This window comes from Lissotriton helveticus, chromosome 4_1 (assembly GCF_964261635.1).
Source record: "Lissotriton helveticus chromosome 4_1, aLisHel1.1, whole genome shotgun sequence".
Classification (NCBI taxonomy): Eukaryota; Metazoa; Chordata; class Amphibia; order Caudata; family Salamandridae; genus Lissotriton; species Lissotriton helveticus.
Window position 1 is genome coordinate 833608188 of NC_136063.1, and position 20724 is coordinate 833628911.

Below are 20724 nucleotides of genomic sequence, written 5' to 3' on the forward strand. Positions count from 1 at the left end.
GTTCCATGATAACGCTATACCATATACTCTTAAGTGCATTATAATCCTCGCGGTTGAATGCTAACTCTGGTATAGCATTATCAAAACATGTCGAGTAAGGTGTCATACGAATTGGAATACTAACTCCTCGCCAATTCTGGCGACGGGGTTAGCATTCCACCCTGCCAGAGGGACACAACATGTCTGTAACTGTGAACCCCGGTTAAAATTAACTCGAGCCTCAGCATCACAAAATGGATGCTGCCACCACAGACACAAGTCTGACCTCCTGCTGCTGGGAGTCCTGCCAGCAAGGGAGGCTCAGACAAAGGGTTTCCTGCCTTGGGAGGTGCTAGCACCACCCCAGACAGGATTTTGTGTATTAGGTAGGCCAAGGCTGAAAGGAATGAGACATGCCTGGGGCAGGGCACACAAGGTGCCCTGTGCATACACCGGTTCCAACCAGTTGCTGGGGCACTCCAGCCCCAGCTCTGGCGGGAAGCCTGACAAAAGGATAGGGGGTGTAACCACCCCCCTTCCTGGTCCCTCCCAGGGGAGGGACCTTGTCGTAGTGCAGCCCCCTTTAGCTGAATAAAGGTAGGAGCTGGTCCCATTCCCAGTTAGATTAATCTTGACAACTTCCACGAAGAACTCTTGACCTTCGACCTCCTGGACACCAGAAGACTGAAGAATCTCCCCTATGGTCAGGGAGTGACCATCCTGCTTCGCAGGCACCATCAAGCTCCTGTGCGGTTTGCTGCAAAGTCCTTCCATCCCGGAATCCGACGACCCAGCTCGACAAGACCCGGACCTCCAGACCTATCTGACCTCTACCCACATCCACAGCACAGCTGGGACCCGTGGGTGCGACGAGTAACGTGGAGACGGCCATCTTGAAGAAACCTGCACAGCGCTTCCAGCACGACCCCCGAGGGTTCCTCGAGTGAGTGCATTGGGGACTGAGAAGCCCCACACCGATGCAGCTCCTGCACCAAAGACCAGCCCCCCAGCATCCCCGTGATCTGCGTGGGGCCCTTTTGCCTGGTTGCTTCCTGTCCTGTTGTCTGGTCACTTGCCGGCTGGCTAGTGACCTCTGAGACGACGACCCGAAGATTTCGACACTGCTAGTCTGGTCCCCCAGACTGGCCCTTGCTTCCTTGCGAAAGAGAAGCACCCCGGACCCTCCTGGTCCACACCAGACGCCATCTTTGTTCCACCGCGTGGCTTGCATTAGCCAAGGCCTGTTGTCCAGATCGATGATCCGACACCGCCAACAGCAGCAGCAGACTACGTGGGACAGCTCGTGCCTCCAGCCTGGTCATGAAGAACAGCTCCTGGTCCTCGCAGCTACAGAGAGAAGCGACCCTTCTTCCACCTGAACGCGGCGACAGCTCCTGGTTCCCTCCTGGTTCCAGCACCGTCACTGGCTAGTGACCAAGACTCTGTCCCCTTCCTTTTCAGGACATCCTTCTTCCTAGTTCCAGCCTTGGAACCACCGGACTCCTCCATCTGGCTGCCTGCCAGCAACTCCTTGTTTCAGGCATCACCGGGATCAACGCAGCAAACCCAACACTACTTCAACCCTATGCACCCGCAGCCTGTGGGTTAGGTAACTAAAGCTTCTAGGTGCTGAAGTCTGTGTTCACTATCCTAGTGTCCAGGTCCACTGTTGTTTTCCCTCCATCCAGCCGGGTTCGTCCGGAATCCGTAACTTTGTAAACTGTAAGATCCATAGACGTTGGTACGCATCCCGCGTGAGAGTTTCCACTCTGCACGTGAGTCCCGTGGGCCTCCTGCTCCTTACTTACCTAGTTCGTAGCGTAGTCCCAGCGATCCTCCAGCCTCTGGATCTCTTTACAGTACTTTCCTTCATCGCATTTCATTGTTTTGAGTATATGGTTTGTCGTGCCCCTAAGGCACTCGTGTAAATATTGTGCGAACTCTTATTTCTTTTGTAGTATTGTCATGTGCTTAGCCCTCTGACCTCATAAAGAGTTCAGAGGTGTATGTTAGTTAATAAATATCCTTTTATTTTCATAACAACCTGTGTGGTGTCCTTTCATCTGGTATTCAAGGGGTTATATTGTGGTAAAACAGCTGGCTTCACATGCCAAAAGAGTTTAGCCTAAAGACTGCTTTTGTCCACGCTACTAGGATAGCTGGTCTATAAGGTTGACTTACAACCAATCACCATAAGGGGTTGTTTGGACTGATACAGGGTGATCACTAGAATTAGTGAGCATCATATATCAGGCCAACTTCTCACAGTCACTCCCGGCTGAAGCACTTTCATCAAAACGTTAGACTTGACTGCCACTGAGGGCAAGCGAAGGCCCAGGACCTCGGCTGTCTTTCTCGCCACCATAGCCAACAAAACTCCCTCCTCCATAGCCACGGTATGTAGGAGAGATCCTGCCAGTATCTGGACAGGTGTCCAGTCCGCTGGCATCCGCTAACACCTCACACCAGTCCATGTTAGGGTCCAGGGGCTGGTATCCTTCAGGGTACAGTGACCCCTCCCAATCCTCCCAGAGCCCCAGTCCCAAAGAATAGAGCTCAGACTCCTGTCTGGAAGGGTAGCTTGCTCAAGTCAGCACTAAACACTCCGGCTCCGTGTCAGAGCAGGGAATAAGAATGGAGATGGGAGGAGCATCAGCATGGGAGCGGATCCGGGGAGAGGTTGGGGTGGTATGACTGGCACAGGTCCGGATACATCGGTGGATCCAATCAGCCCGACTGGAGCTGGGTGTGGAACCACCAGTGGAAAACCAGTTGGGGCCTCTCCTGAACCTGCGGGGCCCAAAGGAGCGCCAGTGGGAATGGGCTGCCCAAATATGAGGTGCATGGCCTCATGGAACTCTCAAAGTTGCGCAGAGGTTGCTAAGGCTCCCGGAAACTCAGGGAGGGGCAAGGTCGGCACAGGCTCAACTGCAGAGCCAGGACTCGAATGACTCTCCCTCGTCAGATGACTTCACCCCATCTTCAAAGACCTATTTGACTTCTTACTCTTCTTGCGCTTGTGGGACTTACTCGAAGACATCTTGAAGAGCGACAAGAATCTTGGGCTCCATGAACGATCTTGGGACCTTCCTCTCGAACGAGATCGGCACAGTTGCTGTGTATTACGTCGGGCAGCAAGGAGCTTGACGACGAACTCCCTTAAGGCCTTGAAGTACATGGCATGGCAGTCGATGCAGGTCTTCGCGGCGTGCTTGAGGCATCAGAGGCCAACAAGGTGCAGTCAGTCACCGACATCTGTCGGTGACAGGCGCAGCAGAGTTGGATGCCAGCCTTCCGGACATACCAGGAGAAAACTCTCAAAAAGTCTTCGACAAAAAGTTGAAAAAGGTCAGTGAAAAAGTGACTAGAGTAAAAAAGTAACTAGGGCTAGTTCTCTCCGGGATCTGCACTGACAGGTGTGAAAAGAAAAGAACTGATGTCTGTGCGCTGGGGTTGCGCACTTAGCATTTTACTTTCGGAGTGGCCGACGCCACTTGGAGCCAAATAATTCTAAGGTAAGGAATGTGAAGCTAAAAGTCTATCAAATTAACCATATGTTTAGGGCCACAGTTAAATAGTAAAATTGTCCTGTTCAGTGAAGGTATAAGAGGGTATAGTGGGGCTTAATTCTAAAGAGAGTGGTATACCCTCACAGAGGACACAAACAGAGGTGTGTGTAGAAAATTACAGAAACATTATCTAATACACAGTAGGTTTATTGGTGGTAATTCCAAGTAGTGCTGCAAGTCTAAATCTCCCATCTGAGTCTGCTGTGCATCCTTTGGGTGGGGACAGTAGTGGCTTTAAGGAGTCTGGCCTCCACCATGCTCAAAATGTAGTTTGTCTTGATCCTTATTCATGCTGAGGGTGTCTATGCAAGTGGTCATCTTGTAACGGTCAGACTTGAATCATGGCTTGAGCGGAAATTGAGACTGCTGTATTCGGCTGGTGAAGTCGAACCTCTTGACTTTGGTTCCTGCCAGTCTCTCTTCTCCAAATGATCGCAGGTAGGGATTGTGTAGGATAAGGGGGTGTTGCATAATGCAGGTTTTATTTGATTTCAACTGTTAATCTTTACAGTCAGGAAAAAAAATTAGGTGGCATAACAAGACTGTTTCTGAGGATTAACGAAAGGTTAACTGTGACCTCAAACATATTCTTTGCTAGTGATCTCAATCTCAAACTGTAGAACTGTTCTTCTGATTGGATTATCACAAGACATGAACCTAAAGTGAACTTGCAGTTGAAAAACGTTTTTGAGGCAAGCAGTAAAATGGACTTAATGCTTTTTAATTTTTCAGTGTTTAGAGTGGAATAGTTTAATATAGATAATTCATATGGGCTTTGAGGCTGATAATTGGGATTTTGATTTTAGCTAATATTAGTCAAAATAAATACTTTTCAGTTTTTGTGCTTGCCTTCTTCCCTTGTCAATGCCATGTTGTGTAACAGAGGCCTCACACACCAACCTAGTTGGTGTCATGCTTCATCATCGGGCCCACCACAGTGACACCGAATGTGTCCCGGGTGTGCTGCGACTCCAGATTACTGAGGAGCTGGTATGCTTACTGAGTGTGCAGTGATAGTGAGAATGAACGTGAAAAGTTAAAAGCTATACAGGTGGTCCCAGTTCCCGAGGGTGAAAGGTAAATTTTAATATCTGGGCCCCTGTTAGCAAGATAAAAGGACGTAGGAGCTCTTAATACACTCCACATCGTCCACAAGCCTTTTTATCTTGCTAACAGGGGCCCAGATATTAAAATTTACCTTTCACCCTCGGGAACTGGGACCACCTGTATAGCTTTTAACTTTTCACGTTCATTCTCACTATCACTGCACACTCAGTAATACCAGCTCCTCAGTAATCTGGAGTCGCAGCACACCCGGGACACATTCGGTGTCACTGTGGTGGGCCCGATGATGAAGCATGACACCAACTAGGTTGGTGTGTGAGGGCTTCATGACCAAACCTAATGGTTTGCCCACAGATGTACCTCCCGAGTCTCACTAACACAACCTAGCTAGTCCTATATTGATATTTCTACATATAATCAGGGGACCCGGACTAGCCTACCTAGTCCTCTCTCTCCCTTTTGATTTGCTGATGTTGTGTAACAGGACAGTATTCTAGGGTCAGCCGAGGAGCAACCTTAGCTGAATATATTCAAGAATATCATGCCCTAGAGGGGGAACATCCTTTACCACGAAACTTTTACAACGTGGTACCGTTACCACGCAGCTTTTACAACACAAGTCGTTACAACGACTTGCGCTGGGGGGCACTCCAGGATAGGGAATAGTTTAATTTACTATCCAACTCCTTCCCTACTATCCACGGGGACTGGAGTTGGAATAGTAAATTAAACTATTCACTATCCAGCGCTCCCCCAACGCAAGTCGTTGTAACGACTTGCGTTGTAAAACCTGCGTCGTAACGGTACGCGTTGTAAAAGCACGCGTTGTACCGTCATACATCCGCCCTAGAGACATTATATACACAAATTACCTTAATAACAGAGAACTGGGTTGAGAAAGTATTTCTAAGAAAGAATAAAGCTATATCCTCTTCATATCAAACAGATTCATCTCTCCCAACCGGCAAAACATTTCATCAATAAAAGATCAATTAATAAGTTATTCAAAGAAAACTTCAAATATTTTAATCTATCTCCAAATTCAACCAAAAGCCCTACAAAATGCAGATCACCTCTTAGTCATATTCCTATAAAACACAGCATACTTTCAGTCATCTTTTAGCAAAAAACAGCTTTGTGTGGAGCTATTCAATCTTGCCCCCAAAATAGGATATACTTAAGACCCATGCCACTTTTAGGGGCAAGGTTTGTTACTTGAACTAATAGGTTATAGTTCTTTAACATCAAACATGCATTAACAAACGATTACATACCCAGTCTTACGACTTGAAGCATCAGAGGAAGACATTCTTCTAGGTTTAATCAAATCTTCACTTTCTGAAGAATCGCTTGCTAGCTCATAATCTGTGTTAACAGCCTTTTGAAAAAAATATTACACTATGAACATTTGGATTACTCTTATTAAACAAACATTTAAAACTGTAAAATGTAATACAGCAAGATACCTACCTCAAAAAATCTTTCTGAATAGGGCATCTCCCTTGGAGTAGTTGCATTAACCTAACGCACAGGGGTCACACTGCATCCAGAGAATTTCTAACAGCACCCTTGGAGGTGGTTGAAGACCAGAAGTCACATTGAATTTTGGATTAGGCCTAAGAACCACTTTGTTAGTGTGTATCTGAAAAAATGGTTCTTGCATTGTGAATGATTGTATTTCGCTAACCCTCCTGAGAGCGGTGATGGCCACAAGGAAAGTAGTTTTCCATGTTAGGAACTGTAAATCACACTTCTGTAAAGGCTCGAAAAGGGGTCCCATAAGTCTTGTAAGGACCACGTTTAGGTTCCATACTGGAGCAGGTGGTAACCTAGGTGGGATTATACGTTTTAATCCTTCCATAAAAGCTTTGATAACAGGTACTCTGAATAGAGATAGATGTTGTCTATTCTGTAAATAGGCTGCTATTGCTGCTAGATGCAGTCTTATAGAAGAATAGGCTAAATTGGACCTTTGTAGGTGTATAAGGTAGCAAATGATATTTTGGATGGAAATATCCAGCGGATCAATGTGATTATTGTTGCAATATATCGCAAATCTTTTCCACTTAGTGGCATAACACGCTCTGGTAGTGGGTTTTCTAGCCTCTTTGATTATATTCATACAGTCTGGTGGTCGGTTTAAGTAACCAAACTCTAAGACTTCAGGAGCCAGTTGGCTTGGTTCTGGGTGTCTTATTTCTCCATGGTTCTGTGTTAACAGGAGTAAGCTTTAATTTTTGATGTGGAACTAGTGAGAGATCCAGTAGTGTGGTGAACCACGGCTGGCGTGCCCATGTGGGCGCTACTAGTATCAGTTTCAGAGACTGTTGTCTGAGTTTGCGCCCTACTAGTGGAATGAGTGGGAGAGGCAGAAAAGCGTACGCAAATCTGCCTGACCAGTTCATCCATATTGCATTCCCCTCCGACCTTGGGTGTGGAAACCTGGTGGCGAAGGTTGGGCATTTTGTGTTCTCGTGGGTGGCAAACAGATCTATTTGTGGATGCCCCCACATTTGGAAGAATGACTGAAGAACTTGTGGATGTATCTCCCATTCGTGAATCTATTGTGACTGTCGACTCAACAGATCTGCTATCTGATTTTGAGTTCCTGGAAGGTGCTCCACTGTCAGATGTATGTTTTGAGGAATGGCCCATCTCCAAATGTTCTGTGCAAGCTGAGACAGTTGCAGAGAGTGTGTACCCCCCCTGTTTTTAGGACTCGGCTTTAGGTCTCGGCTTAGAGACGCTCGAAGCGCCTTCTCGCCAGAGAACCTATAGTAATCGTTTCAGCCGCCAAAGGGAGACAAGAGCTGGCCACGCGCGGATGGGATTTGGTCGCGCGCGTCAGTCTCCAATTTAGTGTCTGAGCTGCCGATGTGCACGCTCACGGCGACGGCGTCTCCGCCGCGCGCCACAGCCAAGACAGAAACTGAAACTTAGAGAAACTAGAGACCGAAAAACAGGTAAAATGCTTAAAAAGTTAATTTGACCATGTGTAATCATGTAACTTGTGCTCATGTGAAGTTCCTCTGCCCCCATGCTTACTGAGCAGGCCCGGCCCGGCGTGAGACTGTATACCGGGGAGGACAGGCTCTCTCGCCGGACCGCGGTCTCCAGACTGCATGATGCAGCCGGACCCTCCCCCTCACTCAGGGACCCAGTGCCCTCAAGTTCGCCGGCCCGCTCTGAAATAAAATTGCCGGCGGGCGGCATTGGCATATTAGTTCCTAGTTTTTCAGTCCGGCCGTGATGTATAAGAGACGTAAACTACACCAGAGTGATCATGGGCCAGTTATTGTCAAGGCTGCACCTCTGCTGAGCCCAAAATCCGGACTCAGAGCCTCATTCTCGCCACAGTGATAAGCTGCTTCGCAGCGCTCTTCTTTTTTCATGTATCCACTCCACAAGATGAAACCCGGAGTTTGCATTCAGGCCTCAGGGTACCACTATAGGGACATAACCCACTGTGTTACCTTATCAGCTGCATCTGTGGAGTAAATGTTTCCGCTGGCAAGACGAATCTACGGGTTAATGCACCTGCTGTAGCGGTCAATGAATATTCAATCAGCGATCAGGATATGATAATGTAGCTCAGGGGGTTACTGCACCTGCAACATGCGTGAGGGCATCAGCGGCTCATAGGTTTGAATCATCATAACATAAGTTAGATCGTCAGTGCCTGTGTTGAAGATCACTGCACTCGGGGGCGCAACAGCCACTGGGTAAAAGGGGTTTCACTTTCGCCCCCCTCGCAACAACCCCCGTCTCCCCCTGACTCCCTCCCGCCTCCCCGTCAGCTTCCGTGCGCTGTGCTGCCAGGCTGGCGACCAGCCTTCTTTGCTTCAATTGTTCCGACCTCCGGTCCGCTAGAGTTAATCCAAGCGGGTTGAGACTGCATTTATTTGTCTCTGCTTTCTGTGCCCCTTGAAGCTGCTTCCTTGGTTTGATCCCTCTCCTTGCTTGGTAAGCATATGCAAGAAACAGCAGGAGAGATGAAAGACAAGGAAACACACCGTGGTGAGACCGGAACAAGTGGAGAACAAGTTTGCTTTTCTAAGTTACTTTTTTTTGCAAACATTTTAAAAGTTTATATTATGTACATAGCACTTTGAAAACATTCATAACGCAAGGCATGAAATGGCGAATTCTGGCAACAAATTCTATTCTAATTAGTGCATGTCACGTGTCTGTGCGTATACACTTGGATTTGTATGGGAGTTTTGTGCCAACTGCTGCAATCTGTGTGTTACCTTGCGGAGTGGGTCAGAATCCCAGGATAGCCATCTCGCCCTTTGCTCCTGATTTTTTTAAATAAAAAGGTATCTTGGAGTTCATGGAAATTTGTTATTTTAGCACTAAAAAGTGATAACATTTGCCCCAGCAAGTGGTCCATAAAACTCGTCATAATATTTTTGCTACATAAAGATGAAGATTACAGCACCGAGACCACAACACCCAGATATGGTAGCCCAGAGGGCAAATGTATCTACTCTAGGGATCTGTATTTAATGTCACATTCACAGGTTCGAATCCCGTTGAACCACTCAGCCTTTCATCCTTCTGAGGATGACAAAATTAGTACTATTGACTTTGAAAACAATTTCAGTTGTTTCTCAGAAGTTCTCAGGGTGATGGGTACCCCGCAAATATGCCTGCCATGTCTGTTAACTCATAAAAAATGGGTCTCCAGAACTTAAACAGGAGCTTCTGCCAGAAATAGGCGCTACACCCTCTGCAAAGAATTCACTCGGTGTTCTGACTTGGGCGAACCCTGAATTCCTCTCCATGTGATTTTTTTCTACATTAAAGTTGATAATTAACTACATATGCAATAGTCTCCTTTCTCACCCTCTCCGCTGCACCCAATGCACACTTGCACTTACCACACCTTGCTTTCATCATCTCCTTCAAACCTCACACCCCTCACTCAACCTATCCAAATAGTGCAAACTTCGAAAAAATATCTTTCTGGCACTTGCACCACTTAAAATGTGGTGCAAAAGCAAAATGTACGAAGCGCAAGGGAAATGGTAGCACCGCAGTGACTTAAAAAGGAAGGACTTGGTGGATTGAATTTCATTCCAACTGACAGATGACAGGCCATCCCTCACCTGCAGGCTTTACACATCCTGGGAACCAGAAGTGCAGAATGATGAGAGGATCCCAGGATCTTTGTGTATACCATTGCTTTATATTAGTCTGAAGGGGTGTTTTTGAGGTAGATTTTAAGAGTAAGGCAGTCTTAACACGATCATTTGCTCCAAGGGCTGTCAGTGAAGGCTATGCCTTAACGCTGTCATATGATATGATTTTAGTTTACAGACCCGTCTTAATCATTAATATGATATGATTATTATTATCCTCTGCTCTCTCTAAATGTGTAAAGTGCTCTGATACCCGCAAGGATCATGTTCGCATCAAGTGTCTGCACACACATGAAGTGCCCTAAAAGTGATGGGGACAGGTGACCACCATAGGTGTACAAAGTCCCAGAGACATAAAATAAACCATAGCCCTGGCCCGGGTTGTTTGGACCGGTGACCCAAGGCTGGGTGCCCATGGCTGGCTTATACGAGGGCAGGGGGCCAAGTGCAAGAGAGGTGCGGGCCCCTCAACCACCCTTTCCTCTCACACACACTGTTCTGTGTCCCTCTTCCTCACAGCATGTCCCTTCCTCAAACCACGGCCCCCTTTCCTCACAGCACATGTATTTACTTTATTCCCTTTTTACAGGAGTTGCGTCGCGGAGCTTTTCACAGAACGGCGTCCCTTCCTCACACTACATGCACGTCACCTCTCCCCTTTACACTATGCACCTCTCCTTCACACACCCAACTCTCACACCACATGTGCGTCTTTCCCTCTCACTCACCTTGCCTCCATCCTAGAAACAAGAAACAATGAAAAAGAAACAAGGGAAAGAAGCATTTGCAATGCAATAGGTCTCGCATTTACGCAAGTTTAAGCTATTGGCATTGTAAATGACAATGCCTTTTATTTATGTTTTAAAAGCAAAAATAAAAGGCATTGTCATTTGTAATGTCAATAGCTCAAACTCGTGTAAATGCGAGACCTATTGCATTGCAGCACAAGTTACTACTTGTGTAACGATATATATCTGTAAGAGACATTAGTTAGTGATAGATTCCTTACCTTAGAATATCCCCAGGCGTCAGACTGTATCCGGAAATTTTTTGCGTAGCAATACCCCTGCGCGTCGGTAGGCGTCGTCTGCGGCTCCGCGTCCGTCGTCGGCGTCGTTAGCGCCGGAATGACGTCGTCGGAGTACTTAGACGCCGCCCATGCGCGCTGACGTCAGTTCTGATACACAGCTTTTCCGCGCCAGATACGTAGAGCCATGATAGAACCAGCACTGGTGCCAAGAAACTAGGGCCCTGAAAGGGGATGACCTTAACCCTAGATATCGGTTCGCAGAACGGGGAGGATGGGTGGGTCGGTAAGGAATCTATCACTAACTAATGTCTCTTACAGATATATCGTTACACAAGTAGTAACTTGTGCATCTGAAAGAGACACGTTAGTGATAGATTCCTTACCTTAGAATAGATCCCCCAGCAATACCAACCCCGGTGGTGGGTCTGCAAACCAATAATCACACCAGAAAGTCCTGGAGGACGGAACGGCCAAAGAAGCCATCCCTCCGGACTTGGCTGTCCAGGCAGTAGTGTTGTGCGAACGTGTGCAGCGAGGCCCACGTAGCTGCCTGGCAAATGTCCTGTAAGGGCACACCCCGGCCCAGGGCAGTTGTAGTTGCCGTGGCCCGAGTGGAGTGAGCCCTCAATCCAACAGGGGGCTCCTTCTTAGCCATGGAGTAACATGCCTGGATACACAAGATGATCCACCGGGAGATGGTCCGCTTGTGTACCGCCTTCCCCTTCTTAGCACCCACGTAGCCAACAAAGAGTTGGTCATCCACCCGGTACTGGCGTGTGCGATCCAAATAGAATGAGAGCGCATGTTTTGGGTCCAGACGGTGGAGCCGCTCTTCCTCTTTAGAGGGATGCGGAGGCGGAAAGAAGGTCGGCAAGGTGATGGACTGCCCAATGTGGAAGGCTGAGACAACCTTGGGCAGGAAAGATGGCTTCGTACGTAACACAACCTTGTCAGGATGGACAGAAAGGAAAGGTGGAGTACAAGAAAGGGCCTGGAGCTCACTCACTCTCCTGGCAGAGGTGATGGCAACCAGGAAAGCAGTTTTTAGAGTCAGAAGACGAAGAGGACAGTTGTGAAGTGGCTCAAAGGGAGCGCACATCAGGAAGGTAAGAACAAGGTTCAAGTCCCACTGGGGCATCACGAAGGGAACAGGAGGGAACATGTGTGTGATGCCCTTAAGAAATCGATTTACAATAGGGGACTTGAACAGGTAGCCTTAGGAAGGCAGAAAGGGCAGAAAGGTAGACCTTGACAGTGCCCAGAGCAGAGCCCTGCTGGGCAAGAGAAAGAAGGAAGAGGAGAACCTCAGAAAGGGGGGCAGAGAGTGGATCCACAGCCTTTGCTGTGCACCATGCCACAAATCTGTTCCACCTGCAGGCGTATACCGACTTTGTGGAGGGATGCCTGGCTGCCAGAATGACATTACAAACTTCGGGAGGCAAGTCAAATGGCCTCAACTGTCGCCGCTCAATCTCCAAGCTTGTAGGTGGAGACTGGACAGGTTCGGGTGGAGGACCGTCCCCTGCTGCTGCGACAGAAGGTCCTCCCGAAGGGGCAGACGAATCGGGGGATCGACTGACATGCTGAGTAGCTCGGGATACCAGTATCTTCGTGCCCAGTCCGGAGCCACAAGGATGACTTGGGCCCGGTCGCGCCTGATCTTCAGCGCTCGGGGCAGAAGTGGTATAGGCGGAAAGGCGTACAACAGACCGCAACTCCACTCGCGACGAAAAGCGTCTCCGAGCGAGTGCCGCCTTGGAAACTCCAACGCGCAGAACTGATGACATTGCGCGTTCTCTTCGGTGGCGAATAGATCTAACCAAGGCTCTCCCCATTGCTGAAAGAGGCCTTGCGCCACGTCCGAGTTCAGACGCCATTCGTGATCCATCATGCAGCGACGGCTGAGTTCGTCCGCCCTGGCATTCAGAGAACCTGCCAGGTGTTGAACTACCAGGGACACACCCTGACTTTCCAGCCACTGCCAGAGGCGCAGAGCCTCCTGGCATAGGGTCCACGACCCCACCCCGCCCTGTTTGTTGCAGTACCACATGGCGGTGGTGTTGTCCGTGAATACCTGCACTACACTCCCCCGGACAGAGGGGAGGAATGCCTTCAGCGCGAGACGAATCGCCCGTAACTCCAACAGGTTGATGTGGAACCGGGCCTCCGCCGGAGACCAGAGTCCTCTGATCTCCGCCTCTCCCATGTGGCCACCCCAGCCCTGGAGGGACGCGTCCGTCACAACTACGTGCTCCGGGTGGGGTAGGGAGAGGGATCTGCCACTGACCCAATCGCGGTCCGTGAACCACCTCTGCAACTGTCTTGCAGTGCCCTCCGAGATCAAGACGTGATCGGACAGGTTGCCCTGATGCTGTGCCCACTGAAACTTCAGGTCCCACTGCAGCGCCCGCATCCGCCACCGGGCGTGACGCACCAGTAGGATGCAGGAGGCCATCAGCCCCAGAAGCCGCAGCGTCAACCTGACCGAGACTCGGGATAAAGGCCGAAAGATGGGAATCAGAGCCTGAATATCCCGAACCCGCTGTTCGGGAGGGTAAACCCGAAACAGCGCCGAGCCTAGAACCGCTCCGATGAAGAGGAGCTTCTGAGAGGGACACAGGTGCGACTTCGGCACATTGATGGAGAACCCCAGCAAATGCAGGAGGTCGGCCGTGGTCTGGAGGTGGCTGACGACTGTCTGGGGCGAGCCCGCCTTCAACAACCAGTCGTCGAGGTAGGGGAAGACTGACACCCCTAACCTGCGCAGATGAGCTGCGACCACCGCCATCACCTTCGTGAACACCCGTGGGGCGCTGGTAAGGCCAAAGGGGAGCATGGTAAACTAAAAGTGCTCGTGGCCTACCGTGAACCGCAGGTAACGCCGGTGGGCCGGCAGGACGGGGATGTGGAAATAAGCGTCCTGCAAGTCCAACGCTACCATCCAGTCTCCGGGGTCCAGGGCAGCTAAGACCTGAGCCAAAGTCAGCATCTTGAACTTCTCTTGACGGAGGAAGCCGTTGACGTTCCGTAGGTCCAAGATCGGGGGCAGGCCCCCCTTGCCCTTCTTGGGCACCAGAAAGTAGTGGGAGTAACATCCACACCCTACTTCTGGCCCAGGAACACGCTCGATGGCCCCCTTGGCCAAGAGGGCCGTGACTTCCTCTTGCAGAAGTTGCAAGTGATCCCCCGACACGCGGTGGAATTGCGGTGACATGGCTGGAGGGGTCGCCTCGAAGGGGAGGGAGTAGCCCCTTCGGACGATTTGCAGCACCCACCTGTCCGATGTGACAGTGCGCCAGTGGAAGTGGTGATGGCGAACCCTGCCTCCCACAGGCGTCACATGGGCCTGAAAGCTCGGACTAGGAAGGCTTGGAGGCAGGTGCTGCGGAGGGAGGTGTGGACTGGCCTCGCCGCTGACCCCGACCGCCGCCGCCACGGCGGTTTCCACGGCCGCCACTGCGCTGCTGGGTATTCTGCGGTGCGTGGCTGGCAGCACGTGTGGGGACGCCCCTTCCGTGGCCACGAAAGGAGCGAAAGGCACCCGATTGCTGGCGCGTGGCCGAGAGGCCTAAGGACTTGGCCGTAGCCCTGGAGTCCTTAAAGCGCTCCAGCGCATGGTCTGCCTTGTCGCCAAAAAGGCGACGGCCATCGAACGGCATATCCAGGAGGGTGGCCTGGACATCGGCCGAGAAATTGGCGGACCTCAACCAGGCGTGGCGGCGAACCGCCACCGTCGTTCCCATCGCCCTGCCCAGTGAGTCCGTGGTATCCAGTCCACACCGGATAGAGTATCGTGCCGCATCTCGAACCTCCACAAGGGCTTGGGCGAGTTTAGCCCGGACCTCCTCCGAGCATTGTGGCAGCACGTCCGCGACCGTGTCCCACAGGGTGTGGGTGTAGCGGCCCAAGAGACACGCGGTATTGACAGACTGCAGTCCTAAACTCAGGGACGAGAACACTTTCTTCCCGAACTGTTCATATCTCTTGGATTCCCGATCGGGCGGGCCCGTCGGGAATGCGGTCTGGGAAGTGGAGGCCTGGATAACCAGGCTCTCGGGGGTGGGATGGGTGGACAAAAAGCAAGGGTCGCCCGGAGCCGGGCGGTAGCATCTGGCCACGTTCCTATCCACAGGCGGACCTGTGGCTGGCTTGGACCAAGCGCCCACAAGAACGTCACATAAGGCTTCATTAAACGGCAGCAGAGGCTCACTGGAGCTTGCCTGCGGTTTAAGAACCTCAGTGAGGAGGTTAGTCCTCACGGCCGCAACGGGGAGCTCAAGGCCCAAGGCCTTGGCTGCCCTCGTTAACACTACACTATAAGCAGCCCCCTGTGGAAAAGTAAATTTTGCCATGTTCTGTGTCCCTACGCCTCATCCATCATATGTTATGTGTGCATGACCAATATGCATATGTTATTCCCCATGTCCGATTAATGACGCAATTCCCGTTGTGTCCACCTCTAGTATGTCATTTTCCAGTCCTCGTGAATACTACGAATATCAGGCCTATGTAAAGTTATGTTGCCACGTTTCTCAGTATGCACGTTATTCCATTATAAAGTCCCCGTTTCCAGGCCTCAAAAGGGCCCGGACCCTGGATTCAGCTCCTGTCTCCTGAAAGCCTCGCTGAGGAGCGATACAGCCCCCACCTGTATCCTCGACCCTTCACTTACTTCCTGCTTCGCAGTGCCCGGTGCAGCTCGGCTCTGCCTCTGAGTCTGCCAAAAGTATGTTATAGTTCCAGCTATCAGTTCAGTCCTCCTTCTCTGCATTCCTGAGCTACTGAACTGCATCAATAGTTTCCGTCATTGTCTAGCCTATTCGCCTCCATGTTAGAGAAATACTGTATTTAATGGTCATTTAATATTCTTCATCACGCACTACATGTAGAATAATGCATGGTCCAGTCTTAGAATCAAGTTAGCTTTTCCCCTCATGACTCCTAGTTTATATCAACATGTTCCCTAAACATCAGATACCAGATAGGGTTTAGGTACATGTCGCTCCGACCCTCCAGACTCTAGTCTCTGCTCCTAGCACAGAGTCCGTAGCCCCCAGCTTCTCCTAGTAACACGTCATTGCCAGTTTTCGCGCACCATTAGGTTAGAGGTCCTGGCTCCTTAGGTAGCCCCCTCCTATGTTTCCGCCCCATTCATGACATATTCTGTTACGTTTGCACCACATGCCTAAGTATACTCCCAGTTACACCTCTTTTTACTGTTATCTTTCGCGACTGCTACGCGTCACGCCTTCTGCTCCACCCACTGCTACGCCTACTGCAATGTAATGCTATGTGTTTGCGCTATGTATATAAGTTGATGTATTGTTATTAAAAGTTAGCGCGCTCATCCCAGACCAAGCCCCAGCAGCTGCTGGGTCATCCTATGCAGGTTGTCCTGATCCTGTCCTTATGCTGTAATAAACCTGCAGAAACTCCTACTACCTCGAATCTTGACTCTTATTTTATTGAGCTATCTGTTATTCATTCATTTATTCAAAAATAGATCCGGTATTATTTATTTATATACCACATAATGGCGCCCGAATAGGGACTTGCCCTTTCCCCACGCGTCGGTGAAGCCACGCCGACCCCCTGACCCTCTGCAGTCGTGACGGAACCATACCGTGCACTGGCAGATATTTCTGCTCCAAGTATCCCTCAGGCCCACGGAGGAGACGGAGGAGGCGGTCCAGCATCCGAACGAGACGGTGGAGGAACGCGGCGAGTCCCGACCAGAGCCCAAGCCGAGAGTCCAAGGTCCGAGGTATCCGGAGGCCCACCTGTAACTGAAGTCCGAAGTTCGTCGTCCGTCGTCCAGTCCCGTCCGAGGCCTTCCGTTCCGTGCTGCCCGGTGAGTACCATTGCTGGGGTAGTATCTAGACAGGACCAATCTAAATTGACTCCTGGTCCGTGGGTTGGTGGTGCCCAGACTCACAAACGAAGTGTTCACCTAGGTGGATACGGGTCTTGATGCGTCCCTTTATGGGACCGGTATGTTCCGTACTGTTACAGCAGTGCATCCAGTAATTCTAGTCTGTTCCGTTCTCGAGAAAATTCTTGTATTTCTGCTCTCAGTATTCCAGGTAATATTCTGTTCAAACTGTTATTTATAATGTTCTTCATGTATTTTAATGTTGTGGTATGAGTGCGACGTGATTTTGTGTTTTCATTGTGTATTGTATTGTGTCCAGATTACAGTTCAGTCATGCCGCTCTTTTCCAAGTTACGTCAGATAAAAACTAGAAAGGGTCTGTTAGAAGAAGCAGTTCCTGTCCCGCCTAGGGACAGTCCAGGTCACTTTATGTATCAGAAACATGGCATAAGCGCCATAATGTATCTAGATTTATGGGTAGAGTATACCAAACAGTTAGAAGAAAAGTATAGATGGCCCGTATCGGGTACATGGGATGCCGAATGTATCATGCGAGTGGAAGAAGCATTATGGAAAAAGAAAGCCAGACAGTCACAGAAAGATGCCATCGAGTTATGGCGTAAGGAAGCTCATAGAAGAACCGAGAAAGAAGTCAGAAAGTCGGAGTTAAGTAGAGAATCCCAGGAACGAGCCCAAGAAAGAGAATTAATCGAGATAGGTGAACAAGTCAAAGCCGAACAGTCAGACAGACAGAGGCATGCCCTCATTAAGGGTATGTATCCTCTCCTTGCCGAAGGTTTGCCAAAAGCGACCCCAGAGGCATCCAGTAATTTCCCGCCACCATTAGTTCCGACCAAGCTACGTCACAAACCGACCGCAGCTGATATTTTTATTTCGTCCTATCTGGACGACACAGTCCCAGAATATGCAAATCCTGTTCGCGCTCCGCCAGTCCCTGTAAATCAGGCACTTCCTGCTCCTTCAGACACCGGGGTGCCCTTAACAGCTCCCCCGGCCCAGTCCGCCATACAAGTCCAGCCCACGTTACAATTACCGACCCTGCCAGGACGAAGAATGTCAATCGACGATTCTAGTCTAGGGGCCGCAGGAGGAGGTCTTCCTCAAACCCCGCCGCCACACAAGCGTTCAACATTACTCGAATTACATGCTCAAGCGTTACAGCGCACGCCCAAACATCAGTCTGTTACAGAAATCAGGCAAACCCTTAACGAATGTGTCTATGATCCAGTTCCAGGCGAATATAATATGGTTTTATATTCCTTACGTGTAAGGAGAGTGACCGAGTATCTAGTCACCTTGCCGAATATGAAAGAAGATCTAGACAGAATATATCGTTTCATCCGTACAGGGGATGATCCAGAAAGTATTGGCGAGATTATGTCTCAAAGGAAAGCCGAGATTCAGCTCATGATATTAAAGTTCCTGATCAATTGTCTAATAAGAGAACAAGATTATCCGTCTAAAGATCCCGCCGAAATGAGAATCCTGACAAGGTGGAGTGATAATATAGCCGAGGGTAAGCACAAGACCGTCGGTGCTATGGAGAGTATGTACAAGAAAATCCGTAAAGAGATAGTAAAGATACACGAACAGCGTAAAGCAGCACAAGTAAGCGAGAAAGAAAGTATCTCTGATCCTGAAGAGGAAGACGAGAATCCCGTCAGAATAGCGTATGTAGGAAAATCCAGATTTCCAGATCGCCATTTACGTCTAGAACCCAAGTCTATTTTTCATCATCCAGCACCAGAACAAGGTTCTCTAGAACAAGTATTTCAAGCTACCGATCACATTCTGAAATCACGAATCGGTTACAGTGAGTTAAGTACTATGCATGAACAAGAACTAGCCCGATCAGCAGTCCGATGGATTACTGATTCTACCACTTTTCCAGACGAAATAGTGGCACAAATGTTTCTGAAATTGCCCCCAGCCGAGCAACGACTGGTGGGTATGTATATGGTCCAGTACCTCATTACTCTGTATGAGGGTCAACATTCTGATCCAGGTCCGTTGCATGATATCCTGAACGAGTTACTCCAGTATAGATGGAGAGGTCTAGGTACCGATTTAATTAGTGTCATTCTAGAACAGCGCCACAAATATAGAACGTTTTTGAACCCGCATTTTGTTCATGTTTCACCCCCAGAAAGCAAATCATTTTACATAGACAGACAGAATCCGTTACGAGAAGTCCACCCAGTCCAAGGGGCGGGTGGCGTAATGCAACGAGTGTTTGTATACACTCCGATTTCAAAGATGGAACTTCTTGAAATGAAGAAATTAATTCCCTGTCATGACAAAGATCCAGCAGGGTTCCATAGAGAATTAAAAGACATGCTCCGTATGGGAGAATACACTTACCCAGACATCATTAAAATGTTAAAGGTCCTGTTACCCGCAGGGGTGTATGAAAAGCTAAAGGAAAAGGAATGGGAGGTGGGAGAGAAAAAGATCGATTGGGCAGTTCTAGAAGCTGAAGACAAGGCACGAGTACCAGGTACCGGTCTTGGAGATAAATGTAAAGAATTACCAGAATTACTGATTCAAGTTTTACCCAGATTATTGACAACGAGGAAGGAAGACTGGGATGCAATCTCAGCCTGTAAACAGAAACAAGATGAAGATATTAGTGATTTTTATTCTAGATTTGAAAAATGTTTTAGTATTAACAGTGGTCTCAAGACAAGTAGTGAGTCATACCCTCACCTCTTCGTTACTAAATTAGTCGAGAATTCAAGTCCACAAATTAAAAATCGAGTTTTGAAAGTCGAAAGCACCTGGCAAGCAAATACTCCGTCCCAGATGCTCCAGATGCTCCAGTATCACCAGAATAGAATCAGGGAAGAGCAAGAACACGAAAGAAAACGTATGAAAGACACGAAAATGAAAGTACTAGTTGCACAATCTGTTCCTCAAGACAGTCAGAAGAGGGGACCAAATCAAGCCAGTCATCCTGCAGCTCCCGTTAAAGGGAACTGCAATTATTGTAAACAACCAGGTCATTTTATAAACGAGTGTGCAGTTCTGAAACATAATATAGCTACTGGTAAGACTAAAGAAAGACCACGTCCGCCTAGACAAGAACAAGTTTCACAGATTCCTCAGCCACAGAATGCACAACAGACAGTTCCCGCACCGCAGCCTATTGCTGCAACACAGCACGTTACATCGCAGATGTACCAGTATGCACAGTCCGAGTATCCAGAGTACCAGCCATATTCATGAAATAGCCTAGAGAGGGAGGTAGGCTTGCCTCTCATCGAGATACCTGTAGATCAAGAAGGTCCCTATGTTCACAGTCAAGTATTAGGGAAAGACAGAAAGTTTTTGATCGATACAGGGGCAAGTAGGACCACAATTAGTCATGCCGAAGTTCCAGGGGCTCCGCTCTCAGGCTCAAGAAATGTTTCCCTTGGATTTTCAGGAAAGCCAATAGTTAATGAGATATCTAAGCCAGTTACTCTAGAAGTAGGTCCATTGTCCCGTACTACTGATCTGTTACTCACTAAGTCATGTCCAGAAAATCTATTAGGCATTAAGACACTGAAAGAGTTAGGTGCAGTTATTTGCTGTTCCCCAGAGGGAATACGTCTGTTCCTACGTGACTTTAAGGGTCACTATGTATTACGAGATTTTGATTCAAGATTGTCTAATGTTCCACAGCACTTATGGGCGCAAGGTCCAACTGATGTAGGTTATATGCAAATCACACCCCATCGTGTGACTCTCAAACCAGGTGTAGTGTTACCCCGAATCAGACAGTACAGATTGCCACCTGAGGCTGTAGCAGCCTTATCCAAAATTATTGACGAGCTCATGGCTCAAGGAGTAGTTGTAGAAACTGACTCCAATGTATGCAATTCTCCGATTATTCCAGTCATGAAACGTACTGATCCAAATGCACCCCCAGTATATCGATTAGTGATTGATTTACGAGAACTTAATAAATGTATTATTCCTCAGTACCCAGTTGTCCCAGATATTTCTTCCCTGTTAACAGCCATTGATTCCGAAGCCATGTTCTTCACTGTCATTGACCTCAAG

At 48.9% G+C, this 20724-nt stretch overlaps 1 protein-coding gene across 2 annotated transcripts in view; it reads right to left on the bottom strand.

Moving 5' to 3' along the window:
- CEP192 (centrosomal protein 192) overlaps nt 1-20724 on the bottom strand; it is a 2224848-nt gene that overhangs the window by 214671 nt on the left and 1989453 nt on the right. For both annotated transcript variants that reach the window (XM_078687485.1, XM_078687486.1), the window contains exon 43: nt 5888-5991. In XM_078687485.1, the coding sequence (XP_078543611.1) occupies nt 5888-5991 (104 nt within the window). The remainder of the gene's footprint in view (nt 1-5887; nt 5992-20724) is intronic.